Genomic DNA, 16,374 nt, shown 5'->3' with positions numbered 1-16,374 from the left:
AGAGGAAAAATCGCAAGAAAAAGAATGTTAGGTCAAAAAAGGCCAAGTCAACAATTGATATAGGCAAGTCATAAGATCGTTAACCTTTGTCTTTGCTTAATGGTTTATGACTATTTCAGTTACTGGAAATAATGACAATTACAGCTCAGATGTCTCGGAATCAGATGAGGATGCTGACGTTGAATACTCGGTTAAACGCTTCATTTCTCATAGAGTTTCTATGGATCCAAAGGTGAGACACAAGTTTGGACAAACCTGACTTTTTGATAACCACGCTATGGTAGCATCCTGGATATGAATACTTGGTTGAATGGGAGCAGGATAATACCGAATCGTGGGTGCATGATTCTCTCATCAAGTACTATGCCAATCTATCGATGCTTGATATTTCAACTAACAAAGATATATTAGCCAAGGAGAAATGTACAGTAGTTATCGCCAAAAGGTCTTTACCCAAGTTCTGGAGGACAAAGGTAAGTATTTTTACCTTACATAGCGAACATCCTTATAATTCTTTTTGTATATCTATAATCTGATCCAATAGGTAGGAAACGGGTGTACCATATATATCTGGGCCCAATAGTCTAATATAATTGTAGATATGGAAGTTGCAGCCAATGTTGATGGCTTTGAATATGAAGGTTTAGAGAGCAACGGTATGTTTTGTTTATGGTTAATATAAACAATTTTGACTCTCCCGATAGATTCTTCAACCACAAATACTCTGGCAAACAAGACTTATACATCTGGTATGTGTTTCTCTTTAGCAACTAGAAATGGCTGTGATTTTACCATATATAGCTTTCCAAATACCGCTCCTGCTGAAGATTTCAGAAGATTCCATTACCAGTGCAATACACATCCTTAAGGATGCGTTGTCTAGTCAGCATGAGACAGAAGGCATCAGCGTTCTTAGGATGTTCCAACAAGTTCAAGAGATCCACTTTGCTATTGAAAACTCCCCACTGGATGCAAAAACAATGAAGATCGCAGGTAATGCTTGGTCGCTGATTACTTCTCTGAAAGCAAAAGCCAAGGTTCATGAAGCTGAGGCCTTGATCCTTCATCACACCATAATGCTCACCCATTACCGTCTATATAATTGGGTATGGAGATGCATTGATGCATCGCTAGACAATCCTCAATTTTCCTCATGGTGGACCCATCTTCATAAATACGTTACGGAGGCATTGGACTCAGGAAAACCAAATGACTCCTTTAATTTTGACTCATCGAGTTTTCTGCCACAGATGCAACCCCCACGGATATACCAATGGAAATACCGTGCTAGACAGAGGATAAAGGAGGGTATCCGACTAGGAAACACTTCACTATGTTCTGAAGTAGTCTTCTATTGGCTTGGATTACCATCGGATTCTCGACATTCAACTCAGTCCATGTTTCTATGTTCTCTTATGGGAGCCATGGGTAACCCCAGCATCTTCTTACTCGACGATATCTGGAATGCATATGTTAGACCAGAGTCTTACTTACGGCGCTCCTCCTCACCGGCAGATCAGCAAAATCTTCCAAATGGTCCAGAGATAACACGTTTCATGCAGGAAGTTATTCAGCATCCTATTCTTGGAAAAGACCATATCGCATCAGCCCGGCAATTGTTCAAACAACTCGATATTGCGCACTGCCAGTTTCTCAACCTGAGCCCCTCCAGTGCTTCCTCTAATGGAGATATGTTGAATTCATTTGCTTTTCCTGCAACAACTTCTATTCACCGCATCTCTCTGGAAGCTACAGCTTCCCGGTCGTCCCACGTTCCAGCATCACTGTCTGGTGTTCAGTCCCGCATGGAATTCTTTCGTGACTGCCTACTGGAGATTGCACTAGTTATGCATGAGCAGCATTCCCCATCGCCGACCAAGTTGCAGCAGAAAATTTTGACAAATGTAGACCGACATTGTCCGTTTCGCGAACTGGGTCCTTCGCGGGTTACTAGCCGCAACGGCGCATTTGCACCTCAGAATATCAATTCACGCGAGGGAATCTTCAGTGGTCTTGTTTTCCGAGGCATCTTATTCAACACCCGTGCTCTCCAAGAGCATGAGCATTCTGGATTCTTTGAGTCCTGGGGAGCTTGGGAGAGCTTTGTAGCTATCCACCAGGAGAAAGGTGAAGGCTATATGTGTAACCCACATGTCTATGGAAGAACAAATGGTCGCTCACCTAGAAATGCATGGCGCTTCTGGATTGGTAGTCAAATTCTTCACAATAAACTTTTGCAGGAACCCAATATCACCTTCACCAACATGGTCAATTTCATCACTACTGCAAAGGGTCCCGATTCAAAAACACTTTTTCCAACTTTTGGAATCCTGACAGCATACTTATTTACGGTCGATCTAGTCTATGCAGGTCGCATCCCCTTCCCTCCTTTGAAGGAGGTTTCAGAAATGATTTCCAAGTTGGACAAAGGCGGTTCGCGGGGCCTCATGAAAATTGGAATATCCTTGGACGGTACTTCCAAGCACCTGGCAAAGGGATTTGTTGACCTTTTTGACTTTTTGAACAAGGATAGAAAATTTTCAAGTATAAAGGAAGGGGTAATATTCGATCCTTTTATGTTAGAACATTCTCTTTGTAAGGCTAGCCGCGATGGCTGGCTATCATCCTTTCATTGATTCCATTTCTATGCAGCTCAATATCTTTACTTGTTTGGCTCTACATACGTTATGAAGCTTATGCTACCCATATAGTATAGGTTTTGTCACGTCCATTGATATTGTCTGGCCTTGATGCAAGAAATGGGGTTCATATTTAAAGCGGTATGCTAAGATGCATTGATTTTATGCTTAACTTTGGATTCCACAACTGTAGCAACGCAATCGATATTTAAAAATGCAAGTCAAAGCCATTCTAATATATAAACTGAATATTTAATTATGGGTTTCAGCCCTATATATTAACAAAATGACAAGCAATAAGCAAGCGTAAGTATGAGGATTGTTGGCCTTATGCAGTAGTATAAGATCCAATAGCATCAAGCATTTGAATTAATAACCAATGGTGGATAGCGGTTCTTGCATCCCTGCATTCGGAATGAGGATTGTACCGGGCCCGAACCAGTTGGATGAGATAAGATGCCGGTATCCGTACGGAGCGAGTACAAGTCTTGAAAGAACATGTTCCATTGGAGAGATAACGGCGTCTTGGTTCTTCACCGATGTGAAGAGGTAGGTATAGGGGGTCATCATCTTCTACCAGTAGGACCTATTGGTACAGCAAGCTGAAGATAATATTTATCGTTATAAATGCGAAACATACCCTCAAAGGTTGACCTTCATGCATAACGCGAGGTGCTCCTGAAACCGACCAGCACAGAATCTTCATTCGGAAAGTAGAAGAGGTAATCTCATCAAGATTTATCTGGGGGCTGAGCCTATCCTTAATGGACTCCAGAAGCTGAGGACAAGGTGCTCCGGTCTCTTCAAGAAAGTCGCGGAAAATATCATCGAAAATCTTTCCCTCAAAAGATGTACCGGCCTCCGAGCATGTATCCGCGAAGTCCCGTAATGTTGCTGCTCCAAGGTTAACGTGAATTATAAAGTTCAAATCTTCAAATCTCCTGATAATTGATGTTTCAGCGCTTTGAACAAATTCCTCAGCACCACCATAAAAGCTTCGGACTATCTATGGACGGACTATCAGTAGAAATTTGGTAAAATTCAAAGGGGATATCTTACATCATTAAGTTTGAGTGAAGAATCAATACAAGGCATCTCAAAACCCTCAAGAAAGGCTTGAAAAAAAATGTTATCAACGCCAACCGGTCCAATTATTGCATTGTGAAGCATGTCAGATGCCAGGCGTTGATGTCCAGCAGGAGAGCGTCCATGGAGTGCAGTAACCTAGCAAATTAATCCGCAACTAAAAACAAAGAATTCTAAATAACGAATCACCTGAATATTGTGAAAAGAGGCAAAATGTGAAGTAAACCGCTGCACATTATCCTCAGGCCCAATACTCAACCAATCATCGAGAGTATTACCCAGAGCAGGGAAATGTTGGAAGACAAGTTGGCGATGGAGACATTGTAGTTCATTTTCGTTGAGAAGGTATATAAGCAATAATGGGTTCAGCTTCCCAGGATAGCACCCATAAATCAAAGCCAATGCGGTTACAGCACCAAACATAGCCAATTCTTCTTTCTTTGCCTGCGACACATGTGTTGATCCAGTCTGAGGCAGCGTCGTTAAAGTAGAGAAATCATCCAGGAGAGGCGTACAAAATTCTGATGCCCGGGTGACAAAATATTCATGAAACAGTCCATTCATAACTGACTGCTCTACACCAGGACCTGAGGTGACAAATTCTTCATCGCCGTCCGTATCAATTTGATTTCTGTTGGTTGAATATGAGTTAGATTTGTTGGTTAGTAGAAGTTAACTTACAGGGTAAAATGACGATTTGGTGAGAGTACGACATCCCATGACTTGCAGCTAATAGCAGAACGCATGATATCTTTGAATTTCCAAATAAGCTCTTCTTCGCATTGCCCTTCAACCTGAAATCCAGGGCAGTCGGCACCATGCAAATTATGGTAATGGTGCCCCACAGAATTGAAGATAGCGCTTGATCTCTCAATATTGAGGAAGAGAGGAATTGTATCCAGTGCTTTTGGTGGAGACCAAGGCTTTTCCCATAGCTTATTGGTAACTGGAGCAATGGTAAATTCTCGATCTTCAATACCTGAGTGCTAGACATTCCAGATATCAACCAAAAGATCTGCACACAAATGAAATATTAACCTACTCTGTCAATTGTCGATTGATAATTTTCAGGAGCTGGCGGAACAGGTGTTAATGCTTGAGCAACAATCCGAGTATCCTGAAGAACAATCGGATTTTTTAAACAAAACCCAGAAAAAACTAGCCGATATTCACCTCATCTGACTCATCATTTTCGATGCTATCTTCATCGCAGGAATCCTCCATCTCCTCATCATCTATGGCTGAAAACTGAAGATTGGCATCGCTATCATGTGCAAACATTTTGTATAGCCTCTTTGAGAGACATCGATGAGAAGATACCATAGCATTTTGACCCAGATGAACGTCTAATAAGCTAAATTTGGCCTCGAAAGGGTATGTGCGGATAACTACAAGCATTCGTTACTTGCGGAAATAAGTTGGATATCAAATCACATACTGGTATAGATCTGGAAACGGTTTTGGTGTGTAATGGACCAACGAGCGATAGCAAAGTCTCTAGTATTTGAGAGAAGATCTTGCAAAGTCATTGAGGCCGGAAATGACATAGTGGTAAGCCTTGGAGACATATGTACACCGTTTGCTCTTCCACGGTTTGTAAACCCTAGGAGTTGTAAGGGCAAGCGTTCATGGCCAATGAGAGGAATGCTGATATCTGGTAGTGCCTCAGAAGTGTATCGCTCACGTATTTTTGTGACAGCATGAGCAAGGATATCTTGGATAGACGTGCTAATTGGAAGATGATTGAATTCAAAGTGTAATCCAAGCTTCGTGAGAATGAGCTTAAGGCTTTCAGCATTTCGGCTATATACGTATGTGTGTCTGGGAAGTCCGAAATGCTGCAAATTAGGAGGAAGAGAGTAAATAATCACATTTACAGAAGTGCCAAATTCAACATACATTTTGAGTTGAAACTGGTGGCATTGGAGGATAGACCAAGAGGTCAATATTAGCAACCTCCACACCACCTTCTGCTTCGATGATGCAGCTACGGATGGTTGGCAGAGCTGGTTGGCCAATACTAGGAGGTCTGGTTGCTTTTCCTCGGGTTTTCTTCCTTGGATTATGCGGTAAGGACGTGCTGGCATGTTCCAAGCGCATCTGATTAGTGCGGTTGATTGTAGTCATACTTGGAAAGCCAGATGTAGCCGTCACTCGAGGATGCCCTCGAGTACCAACTGAGCTACTAGAATCGCCTCCCAGAGTTGCTAACATCTGTAAGCTACTATAAGGACGGCACTGAGATGGTGGTGGTGGAAAAGATGTACGATTAGGAAGATCGATGGGCTGAGGCTGAGGCTGAGTGAGCGATGGAATTGAAGGTTGCTGTGAACTTTGAGCAAGTGGTAAAGTCAAAGGTTGTTGTAAGCCATGAACAAGCGATGGAGCTGAAGAATGTGGCACAGTCTGTACAGGAGCCTGAGATGGAATCAATGATTGCTGCAAGGTGTGGGGTGCGGTTGAAAAAGGCTGAGATGTTGGAGCTAAACTTGATGGGGGTGACGTTGACTGAGAAGACAGAGGCAAGGAAAGTGGTTGCGATTGCAGAGGCTGCTGAGATAAGGGAGAGTGTATCTGAAATAACAGATACATAATAATTAGCAGAGGTACCGGGTATATGCAGATAATGAAATCAAACCTGAGAGGACGTTCCTGGAGCTACTGGTTGTGAATGCAACCTCATCAACTCCTGCCCCTGCGGTGATGACAGAAGCTCCCCTAACAGCCGATAAGCATCGGAACTCATGCTCAAATGCAAAACTAGCAAAAAGGAAACAAGAAATGGGCGTCTTGAAATCAAAATGAGAGGGAAGGAAATATGTTATGCGGTAGGCTACAGCTCCTTATATACTATAGCTGGTTTTATATAGAGCTGTCTCTGTGACTCTGCGATAGGGAGAGATTGAGGCTTGATTTCCAGTAGGCAGTACGCTTGCAATAAGTTGTATACGGACCTCTAATGAATTCCGCTGCAGCTACGCTGCAAAAAATGAATGCCCGCTGCAGTTCCGCTAATGCACCTGCTGGATTTTTGCTGCACCCCCGCTGATGTACCGCTGTGCTTATGCTAAGCGCTATCTGAATTCTTGTTGAATACTTTAGAATGTATATAGGAACTTAACAAGGCTTGGATAAGCAGATATTCCCTTATGAATTCAGTTAATTTAAAAGAGTTAATGCCGTTGCAGTAAGAAATATCGCTAGAGTAGCCTGCACAATAGAGTAGAATGTCTCAAGGAGTGTACGCAAAGACAAAGGTCAAGTACGGCTAAGCCACTAGAAATAATGTAACTAAGGTCCCGATTTTTGATCGAAATCTGCCGTCATACCTGACTTCTATTGGGCTTTTGGACGATAAAGTAATGGAAACGGAGAAAAATGTCGAGACCTAGCTCAAGGGAAGAAAGAAATAACTACCTTACTTTTTGTATATGTAGAGTGCCGTTAAAGGTGGTATGTAAGTTTGGGTGGACTGGGTAAATATACTGTTGATACAGAGACAGAGAGGATAAAATGAAACTTAAATGAAGCGAAAGCCACAGCAATGACAAACGGGATAGCGCAACCAAATCCATACCGGCCGGCAAAAAGGAAAATTATGAAAAAACGCAGCCCGAACTTGAAAGAAAAGGACATATTCATATAAGATGTCATACTCATGAGAGATTTTGTTTTTCCGGAAGGATGAGAAAGGGATCCACGGTTGCGCATAACGAGAAACTTTTTTCGGTTGAAGGGGGCATGAAATAAATACTCATATAAATTGAGACCTGTCCATTAGCAAAATTGAACCTCCCATTCGCCTCCCTCACCACCGGTGGCAGGCATACTCTTGAGAGCAATCCTCACACGACGCTTGTTGCCCGACAAGCTATCGCTTCCTGTCAGAGATGGAGAGTAATCGGAAGCACGGCCGAAATCATAGTCCATGTCTCCAGAACCAAACGATGAAGTCGAAGAGAACGGAGATAGACCTCCGAAATCATTGTGTGATGGGCCACCAACTCCCAAAAAAGGGTCACCATTTGAGCTGGAAGACGAATACGTCGTGAAACTTGATGAAGCACCGCCATAATACGAAGGGTCAGAGGAGAATGCTGCTTGTAATGTCGGATTATCTGAATCTGGAAGCCCCCATAAATCTAGCCCGAGCGCACCGTGACCATTTGAGTTCGAAACAGGGTTAGATAGCCCCGGAGATCCTGCGCGCGATGACGCCGAAGAAGACGGGTGGATGCGGACACGAATCTTGCCGTTCTCTTGAGGAACAGCATCAAAGGAGATATCCAAACCACCGAGAGCGCCAAGGGACTTCGAAAGTTCCGGATTTGAGAACTCGAGTTTCTGAGGAGCGGGCATTATTCTACCATGCTCATCCGTTTCCAAGTCCATGATGGAGTTCCGTGACCAGTCAAAGTTTGGTGGAAAGATGGAATTAAAGTCAGAAGATGATGGTGATGCCGGAAAGGCGGAAGGTAGCGAGAAAGACGTCGGGAAAGAGCTCTGAGTGGGCATAGAGAGGAGGGTGGGTAGAGCACATAATAGCACCTGCTTGCGTATGATTGAGTTGAGGTTATGAAGGGTAAAGGAAGCTTAACATACCATAAGTCCGAGGCTAGCTGCTGATTTGTGCGGCGATTGCGAGCGAGGGGATGATAGTGGGAAACTTGGTTCAGCAGCTTCTATCTTCACTGGAGGATCCCTAGGGGTAGATCTTGTGGCCAATTCCTGACTGAGTTCAAGCTCTCGCTGTCGTGCATCAGCCAACTGGGCCCGAAGCATATCTACTTCCGAAGCGAGCTCGCTTTCTGACTGAGATTTCGGATGCGTAAAAGATTCGGTCATTTGGCTAATAGCTAACAACCTAGCATTTTCTTGCTCCAATTCAGCTACACGTCTAGAAACACGATAAAGAAGACGTGAATTAGCTTCCGTGGGTAATGAGCAGAAGGTATTTTGACGTACATCTCCATGGTCTCGAACTCTTCTCTTTTTCTTTGCCGACTAAGGAATGCGGCAGCACGGTTCTTCACCAACCGTGCTTCGCGTTTTGAGAGGCCAGATACGTCTGGTGGAATAAAGTCCTTGGTGCTTATACGTTCGCCGACGGAGCGCTTCCGAGAGGCGGAAGGAGTCGGACTCGCAGAACGTTTTAGCGTCGCAGTAGACGCTATTGGGGAGGTAACAACCGGTTGTTCATCTATTGATGGTCTCGAGGCAGTGCTTTCGAATGAAGGAGAAGATGGACTATGAGGTTGGTGAACCCCATGAGATTCGAAGAGTTTATGAGTAGAGATACACATTTCCTGACCGTCGTGGCGGTCAGGGACGGCTACTCTCATCTTGAGAACTCTTTCTGCTGGAATTGGAGAATCTGCGACGAGAGAGCCCACAGAATTTGGAGGTGATGGAGGTAGGTAATAGTTGTAGGTGAAAGAGTCATTGGAAAGGGATTGTTGGTACGAAGAGTCGCCGGTTGGCGAGAGGAGAGGAGCGTCAGAGGCAATAATTTGGGCCATTGGCAAAGGAAGAGGGGACGGTCTGTGCATCTTGGACGTCTTGATGTGAAAGTTTTTAAAGTAACGAAGATGGCAGTCCGGATTTATATCGCTTCGAGCCATATTTGGTTCATATAGAAACAACCGAATCGAGCTGATGAACTGATTCTTCTCCCTGGCTCAAATTAATGAATCCCGTATATTTGCTCACCCTTCGTCTTTCACCTTCTTCACTGTAAATACGTCCAGCTCTCTTCTCTTTACCTCTTTTTTTCTCTCTTTTTTGCTTTCTCGTTCAGCTCTTACTACTTGCGATCTGCTTTCCGAAAACTGCCCGAGCTACCGACATTTCTTCACTAACTTTTCCTCATACGGTGTCGCAGCATACACGACTGTTACAGTCGATTGACCCCATTTACCTGCTCAGTTGGCCGGATAACAAAATTTATCTCAGAAATCTTATCAGGATACGCTTCGGATCACGATATCCTTTTCTAACTCGTGCGACATGGTCAATCTTCGGAAATCTTTGTCGTCCCCCTCTGTATAGGGCTTCAGGTACTCTTCATGCCTCTTTCCCCGCATCACGAGTATTAATCTCCTCGAACCCGTGGCCCATCTCTGCACGGACCGAAACAATATAAACAGCTATTTTTTACCAATCCCTCCTCCTTTCCTTGCTATCTACCGGTATATCCTTCCTCGGCGGCTCTAACCATCGAAATCTGGACAATTAGTATCTTCTTGGCTCTACTTGCCCTCGTGCCTATGGTCAACTATGGTCCTGTTCAACAAAGATAGAGCAGACCGAGTTCAGGGCCTACTTTCAAACTTCTGACTGTACGTCTTCTGTCTCATAACGCAGATACGGCGTAGATATGGTATTCTTAATTGTCTTCAATCATTATACAAGTTAACATCACATGTAGCGAACATATGCCTCTCTTTTTTTGCTGCAGTCGGAGAAATCTCGACACTACTCGATAACATAGTATCCAATAGCTTAGACTCTGTCAGTTCCAACCGTCCAAGTACTGCCGGTTTCTCAAAATACTTCTCTTGCGTTCAGCTTGGGGGAGTTTCCTTCCTGTCTTGGAAACGTAAATTCTTGAGAAAATCACTGGCAATTGTGAGGTTGATATCCGGTGCGCGTGGACACATGCGCCTGCACGAGCTCAGTGGACGGGAATCACAACATAATTTGCATCTTGTGAGTCTGTGTACGCTTCGTGATATTAAGATATATGTACTTGGACTGCCGATCACGGTGGTATGATACATCCCGAACTTTCAAACTTGTCTCCTCCAGTTCCGTATGAATATCATATCTCAAACCCTATATCTCCTTCATCCTTTCATTTCTACTCGGGACGTGTCTTCCTCCTCGTCTTAGCCAATACTGTTACTCTATTCGAACCACCAACGGACCATAGCAGCCCGTAACTATCACTAAGGATAGGATAGAATAATTGAATTATTCCAAGTGTTCCGTACCGCTCGGTGCCATGGTTAACGCTGCAAGGGTGTATAGATGGTCTGTATCGCGTCAAATGACAGTGTTTCTCTCGGAACACCGTGTCCACTGTACTTTCCTCAACAAGATTCCTTGGAACGACAAGCGGGATGAGTCTTATTTTAAGCTTCAGCACCTTCTTGGCTATCCTAAAATAATGTTATCGATGCCTCTCAATTCCGTTTTTACAACGAGAAATTCAGCTGACATAGCGTTCTTAGTTATGGCGTATGTATGTAGGTACGTTTAGACTAATTCGAGTCAGCTTAAAGAGCTCACTGTTGTCTCCAATCAACTATATGACTTCACAATTTGCGGAGCCTAACCTTATACTTTGAAGTTATAGCAAGCTGGTTCGTCTACTACATAAGTCGCGTTGGCGCCGCCGGGAGGTCTATCTGACTTACCCTTTTGAACCTGCAAACTCGACAAGATCTTCTGGCGGAAATAAGCGGAGAACATTCCACAAATTTAGTTTAGTGTCGACTTATTTCCAACGTTGTCGAAAAGAATTCGACAGTCTGTATTTTGTTTGGAATCCATCCAGACGTAGTAGTGCATCGTATAAGGTAACTCAGGAGGACCACTTACGCCGGTAATCCCTTCAATTCGGCTTGGATCAAGCTTAATGGTCGGATGTCCTGACGATAACAATTGATCAGGTTCAGGAGGGTTCAGGATCCTAAGGCGGACTCGAATTTGGGTCTAACGAGCACTGCATTGTGATGGGAAACTCAGAGCGTTTGATGCGGAGATTGATGATGAAGATATGAGATGGTGTGCGCTGAACCGTAGACGACACATCGTAAATTTTAAACACGACCGGCAACGAATAATAGAGCTTCAAGTTTCAGAAGAATTGTGACTTGCAACTTGAGGCCAAGGATGTCTCGCTGGTCTTCATCACCTCAAGATGCTCCTACAACAAATTTTCTCAACGGATCTGTCACATAAGAAAGATCTAGGCTATTCGGCGCCCTTGCATCGACTCTTTTCGTACGCCCAACTCACTCGGCGCTCAACAATTTGACCTGGCAGACAAAGGAATACATAGTTCGTATGTCGAACCTTCGCGCTTCCCAGAATGCTTTCAGGTGTTGATGGACTAAGTACAAACTCATTATCTTTGAGAGAAAACTTGAAATGTCCGTCCTTTGCACTAGTTGACTGAAATCATGAATTTCGCGGAATGAAAGACGTGAGTCGGCAATATTCGATAGCATACATGTTTTGTTCTAAGGAAAATACTTTTATTTGGCGACTCGCCTCTGAATGAAGGACGCAGCAGCGTTTGTTCCCAGCTGTCAAGTAACTGTAATCGACAGTTGGAGTTGAATTCGAGTGATTACATCGCATGTACAACAAGTACGAGTTTTAAGTGGTTCAATTGCTGGTCTAAAGAGTGTAGAGAAAGTCAATACGACCACCCATGGCAGGCTGAAGGGTGTTTCGCTTTGTTTTGTTATGATACCGAAAATTCAGAGTGAGCACTCCAAGAAGGACCAGCAACAGAGCCTGGCACGAAATTGTGACACTGATTCCAGGTATGTATCTCGGAAAATCCTGCTGACGGAAGATCGTAGTGGCGATAATTCCTCCTAATCCTCCAAAGCTGATGATAATGGCAGTTGTGACAGCTCTCTTCGAATGGGATACAATATTGTTCGAGGACTGCCAGATAAAAACATGAGAACTAAAAAAAGCTTCCGAGTCAAATTGAACTCACGTAGGCCAAGATACCAGGGACGCAACCAGCGGAGCCCGCGTTGCCTAGGAATAATCCTGAGCGCCACCAGAGCGCCACTGTGAGTAACGAGAGTTGTACCTCAGAGGGCTGCGGCTTACCAAAATACCGCCAACCTGGTCGCTCAACAAAACCAGTAATCGCGAAACCCACGAGTGTAAGAATCGTCTGCGCTGCAAGAAATATTGCACGCGAACGGAAATGGTCAGAAAGCCACGCGAACACGAAAACGCTCAAGGCCTACGGAGGCACATGAGTAAGAAGGTATTGAAAAAGCTGTAGAATCATGGACTGACTGCAAACACGTAAGGGGGGGCACTCTGAAGACACAGTAAGTATCGAGGACGCTGTTAAATTGGAAGACTGTACCAAGAGTAGCGCAAATTCCAAGTTCCAGCCCATGCCACTGAGTATAACGGTGATAAAAAACCTGGTAAAACCAGGCGATGACTTGTCAAAATTCTCAGGTCTGTTGTGAAGAAGTCCAAGGCTTACCCGATCGCGTAGGCTGGAATCGTAGCACACAAGAACATAAGACCTGTACATTTGTGGTCAACTTGACCATATATTATCGAAATGCATAAACTCTACCATAGACCCAAATCTTCCAATCTGAAAGGTGCTCGAAAGCCTTCCATAATGTCACAGTATCTGGTAGCGAATCACCTCGATCTTCCTCGATGCGTTCCAAGATAAATCTGGTTTCCTCGCTGTTGAGGAAAGTGTTGTTGTCAGGAAACCCAGGAAGGAAAGCCCATGCAACACAGCCAAAAAAAATGGTGACTGCGCCTTCGATGACCTGATTTAGTGGTGTCAAATATCGGTAACTGTAGGCTCAGATCAGAACTCACAAAGATCCATGACCATCCGGCAAGTCCTGCTTTACCGGCCAAGTGACTGAAGCCATATGCTACAATCGCACTGAATCCTCCCGTTAAAAGGGAAATAAGGTAAAAACCAGCAAGTCTATGAACAAAGTTGAGTTTCCGAATGGGAAAAGTCGTTTCTTAGCGGCATACCGCTTCTGGACTTCATGACGCCGATACCTGCAAGAATTTAAAAATGGATAGAGAAAGAGCAACTTGGAAGCCCACCATGTTGTAATGATGAATACAAGTGCGGGGAAAAAGCCAGCCTAAGAAATCTCGTCAGTAACGCTACACCTCCCAACTATAACAAGAAGATCATCGTACCTCAAACGCGCCCAAGAGGACTCGACACAGTGCCAAATATTGCCAGTTAGGTACAAATGCCATCGCCAATTGCACGGCCCCCCAAGCAATGACGCAGAAAGAAAGCAAGTTGCGAGTGCCAAAGGTACGCAAAAGCATATTACTCGGAAGCTCACTGCAAAAGAAATGTTATTTTGGATATCAAAGTGGACTCAGCACGCACAGTAAAATATAGGGTATAAAGTATACGCAAGAGACAAGACTGTATCGGGATCCAATAGACAATTCCTGAACAAGCCCACGGTTAGGTTGATGCTTGCTTTTGCCGCTTTGCTGTGGTCATTGTAAGATCTTACTTACCAAGTCTTCGCCCATGCCAGCGATCCGCGCAACGCCAAGGTTGCTTCGGTCAATTAATGCGAGAGAGTACAGTATCCCGAGCAACGGGAGCACACGCAGATCAATTCGACGCCTAAATTATTTGAAGGTTAAGCACATAATCAGAACAAGGCCTTGCTCCTTGCATACATTACTCGTCGCTCAAAAGTAGCTTGATTTCCGACTGGTATACCACATATAGTTCTTTCGACATCTGAGTTGGACACCGACACTGGAGAGGTTTTTCCGTTTAAGTCGTCCCCAGACTGAGAGCTTGTCACGAGCGGATTCGTTGTGGAAGCCATAGAGGAAGGCAAGGTATGTCTCAACGAGCGAAACGAGGCGAGGGGTGTAGTCAAAAGTCAAAAACTTCGACCTTTTAAACAGCGCTTGAGAAGAAGCCGGAATATTTTGGGCCGCACCTCTCTGAGTCAGAAGAATTAAAAAAGCGAAAAGGCTAAGGGAAGTTGATTAATAGAACCCATGTCCGAGAACAGAAGATCGCCTGACGTTCTGCGTCACCGTCGAGATTCGAAGATAGGGACAGTGCTAATGATGAAAACGTCGAGACGGATATTGCCTTTAAGAATTCGGTGCGAGGGTCCACCCATGGCCTGATGTTGATTCGGATATTATCGTCGAAGTATCGAGCTGCCGAATTTTTGACGCGTACTAGGAACCGGTTCAAGCAAATCCTACCCGAATAGAAGCCTTGGATACGAACAGTCCTCAGCCAATCCATAATCAGTCAATCTCGGTCTCAACGCTTCCATAAAGAATAATCATGCCCTGTGATGTCCAGCAAAGTAGGACAGACACAGGACAAACTAGAACGCTTATTGTGCAACCTGCATACGACGCTAACTTAGTCTAAATGACAAGTCCGGATGTTAAAATAGCCGACGTGGAATGCATTGAGGCATGCATACAGAAAAGGTTGTAAACAGCCACATACATACACTGTACACTCGTTGATAGTCGTTAATTCCTTGAATAGTACAGGTAGATTCAAACGAACGAATCCTAGATAGATATGCTAGAAATTACAGAGCTGAAAATTCGAAGAGTGTAAAAATACTGCAAGAATTAAGACGTTGGACGACTCACCTTTTATGCAAGAAATGACCAGTCTACATAAATGTAGTGATGCATATAAAATATATTATGCACAAGACTCCTTCTTGTATTGCTGCTGCTCGCGCTCCTTTTCCTTCTCCGCAGCAGCAGCTTCGTCAATGTACAGATTATTCTCGTCGATGTAATCCACCACTCTCGACGGAAGAAGGTAGCGCACTGATAACCCACGTCTTAAAAACAGCCGGACCTAAATTTGAATTGGTGAGGACTGCGAGGGTGTTCAGAACGTCAAGAACCTCACTTTTGTGCTTGAAACATCATTCTGAATGAGCTGAGAGATTATATGGATGTTGTGTCTCCATCGAGCAAGACTATCGATTGCTTGGTCAACGTCCGTACCGGCACGCTCGATGATGAAGCAACCATATCGCCCGAGAATATGATCCAGCTACGTGATGGCGTATTCATATTCAAATGACACCATAAAGGAGCAACTCGGAGCACTTACATCCTCGTGACTCCATACTCCGGGTTCACTCATAGTACTGATGAGGTCGGAGCCAGCCAAAAGCATAACTTGAACGTTTCGATGTTCGCCGTCTTCTGTTTGGACGCCGCCCAGAACTGTGTTCAATTCATGATCGAAATGGTCAAGCACAACAGCAGTCCTCTGGTAAGATTGAAAGGCCTCCCAAGGATCAACCATAAGCCACGGCGTCGAGATATCATCAGCGGCAATAGTGCACATTTCGACACTGCATTTCAGATGAGAAACTTACCACTTTTCAATTGCGGTAATGAAATGACTCACCGATGGTTTGCACTGAGCAGGCCCGCTTTCTTGTACATATCACTGACAGGGCTCAAGTAGCCGCCGACGATCTCGTAGTTTGTGTTTTGTCGAACGTAGTCTTTCGCCATTTCAAACATTCGAAGGTGAAGATAAGTAACGGGACTGAATGAACCGCAGGCTACAAGCACCAACGGTATTTTGGAGGGATCGCGCAAGACTCGGTTGAGTCGATCATGAGGGAAGGAGTAGTTAGAAGGATTGGTGAATTTTTGCTGGGAGTCAGTTGTAGCCATTGGTGAACAAGAAGGGACTAGATAAGTTGCAGAGACGTGGGATTTATGCGACTGATGAGAATATCAAAGGCGGGAAAAAAGCGACGATATAAATTTGACCCACAGGAAACCGAGGGGGTCCCCCAGCGCCGTGGTTAAGTGGACGTGATAGAGCTGTGAGTAGCTGTGTGGATAAATACTT

General features: G+C 44.3%; 5 protein-coding genes across 5 annotated transcripts; 1 reads left to right on the top strand and 4 right to left on the bottom strand.

Annotated features, from left to right (window-relative positions):
* Window positions 1-1,874: 1,874 nt before the first annotated feature.
* Window positions 1,875-2,609, top strand: C8R40DRAFT_1030492 (uncharacterized protein; the record flags this gene model as incomplete). The annotated part of the gene is made up of 1 exon (XM_046223138.1): window positions 1,875-2,609. A coding segment is annotated over one exon (735 nt), but the record flags the coding sequence as incomplete, so codon positions are not given.
* Window positions 2,610-4,982: 2,373 nt separating this feature from the next.
* On the bottom strand, window positions 4,983-5,972 carry C8R40DRAFT_1023554 (uncharacterized protein; the record flags this gene model as incomplete). Its single annotated transcript, XM_046223041.1, has 3 exons — window positions 4,983-5,113; window positions 5,164-5,563; window positions 5,625-5,972. Coding segments are annotated over 3 exons (879 nt in total), but the record flags the coding sequence as incomplete, so codon positions are not given.
* A 1,530-nt stretch (window positions 5,973-7,502) lies between these two features.
* Window positions 7,503-9,274, bottom strand: C8R40DRAFT_1160698 (uncharacterized protein; the record flags this gene model as incomplete). Its single annotated transcript, XM_046230042.1, has 3 exons — window positions 7,503-8,273; window positions 8,328-8,622; window positions 8,691-9,274. The coding sequence occupies 3 exons, from the start codon at window positions 9,272-9,274 to the stop codon at window positions 7,503-7,505; spliced, it is 1,650 nt and encodes a 549-aa protein (XP_046086497.1).
* A 2,629-nt stretch (window positions 9,275-11,903) lies between these two features.
* Window positions 11,904-14,680, bottom strand: C8R40DRAFT_203716 (major facilitator superfamily domain-containing protein). Its single transcript, XM_046234334.1, has 14 exons — window positions 14,181-14,680; window positions 14,013-14,124; window positions 13,876-13,940; window positions 13,674-13,827; window positions 13,575-13,615; window positions 13,500-13,526; window positions 13,332-13,446; window positions 13,072-13,279; window positions 12,976-13,018; window positions 12,850-12,910; window positions 12,777-12,800; window positions 12,582-12,720; window positions 12,463-12,518; window positions 11,904-12,407 (listed from the first exon to the last, which is right to left on the bottom strand). Exons 1-14 carry the CDS (start codon window positions 14,333-14,335, stop codon window positions 12,132-12,134), a joined length of 1,476 nt encoding a protein of 491 aa, XP_046086496.1. The 5' UTR covers window positions 14,336-14,680; the 3' UTR covers window positions 11,904-12,131.
* Window positions 14,681-15,192: 512 nt separating this feature from the next.
* Window positions 15,193-16,193, bottom strand: C8R40DRAFT_1170486 (uncharacterized protein; the record flags this gene model as incomplete). The annotated part of the gene is made up of 4 exons (XM_046231545.1): window positions 15,193-15,354; window positions 15,409-15,555; window positions 15,616-15,862; window positions 15,919-16,193. The coding sequence occupies 4 exons, from the start codon at window positions 16,191-16,193 to the stop codon at window positions 15,193-15,195; spliced, it is 831 nt and encodes a 276-aa protein (XP_046086495.1).
* Window positions 16,194-16,374: the final 181 nt, after the last annotated feature.

This window comes from Lentinula edodes (genome assembly GCF_021015755.1).
Source record: "Lentinula edodes strain Le(Bin) 0899 ss11 chromosome Unknown C8R40scaffold_17, whole genome shotgun sequence".
Lineage (NCBI taxonomy): Eukaryota > Fungi > Basidiomycota > Agaricomycetes > Agaricales > Omphalotaceae > Lentinula > Lentinula edodes.
Note: the sequence above shows the minus strand (reverse complement) of the source record. Positions and strands in the feature narration are given on the sequence as shown.

What these genes read in the sequence shown, in the direction of transcription:
- C8R40DRAFT_203716 (XM_046234334.1), bottom strand. Translation starts at nt 14,335, where the DNA reads ATGGCTTCCACAACGAATCCGCTCGTGACAAGCTCTCAGTCTGGGGAC. An exon ending in CTGGCATGGGCGAAGACTTG is followed by an intron (nt 13,941 to 14,012) that starts GTAAGTAAGATC and finishes GGGCTTGTTCAG; the next exon opens with GAATTGTCTATTGGATCCCG. An exon ending in GTATTCATCATTACAACATG is followed by an intron (nt 13,527 to 13,574) that starts GTGGGCTTCCAA and finishes AAATTCTTGCAG; the next exon opens with GTATCGGCGTCATGAAGTCC.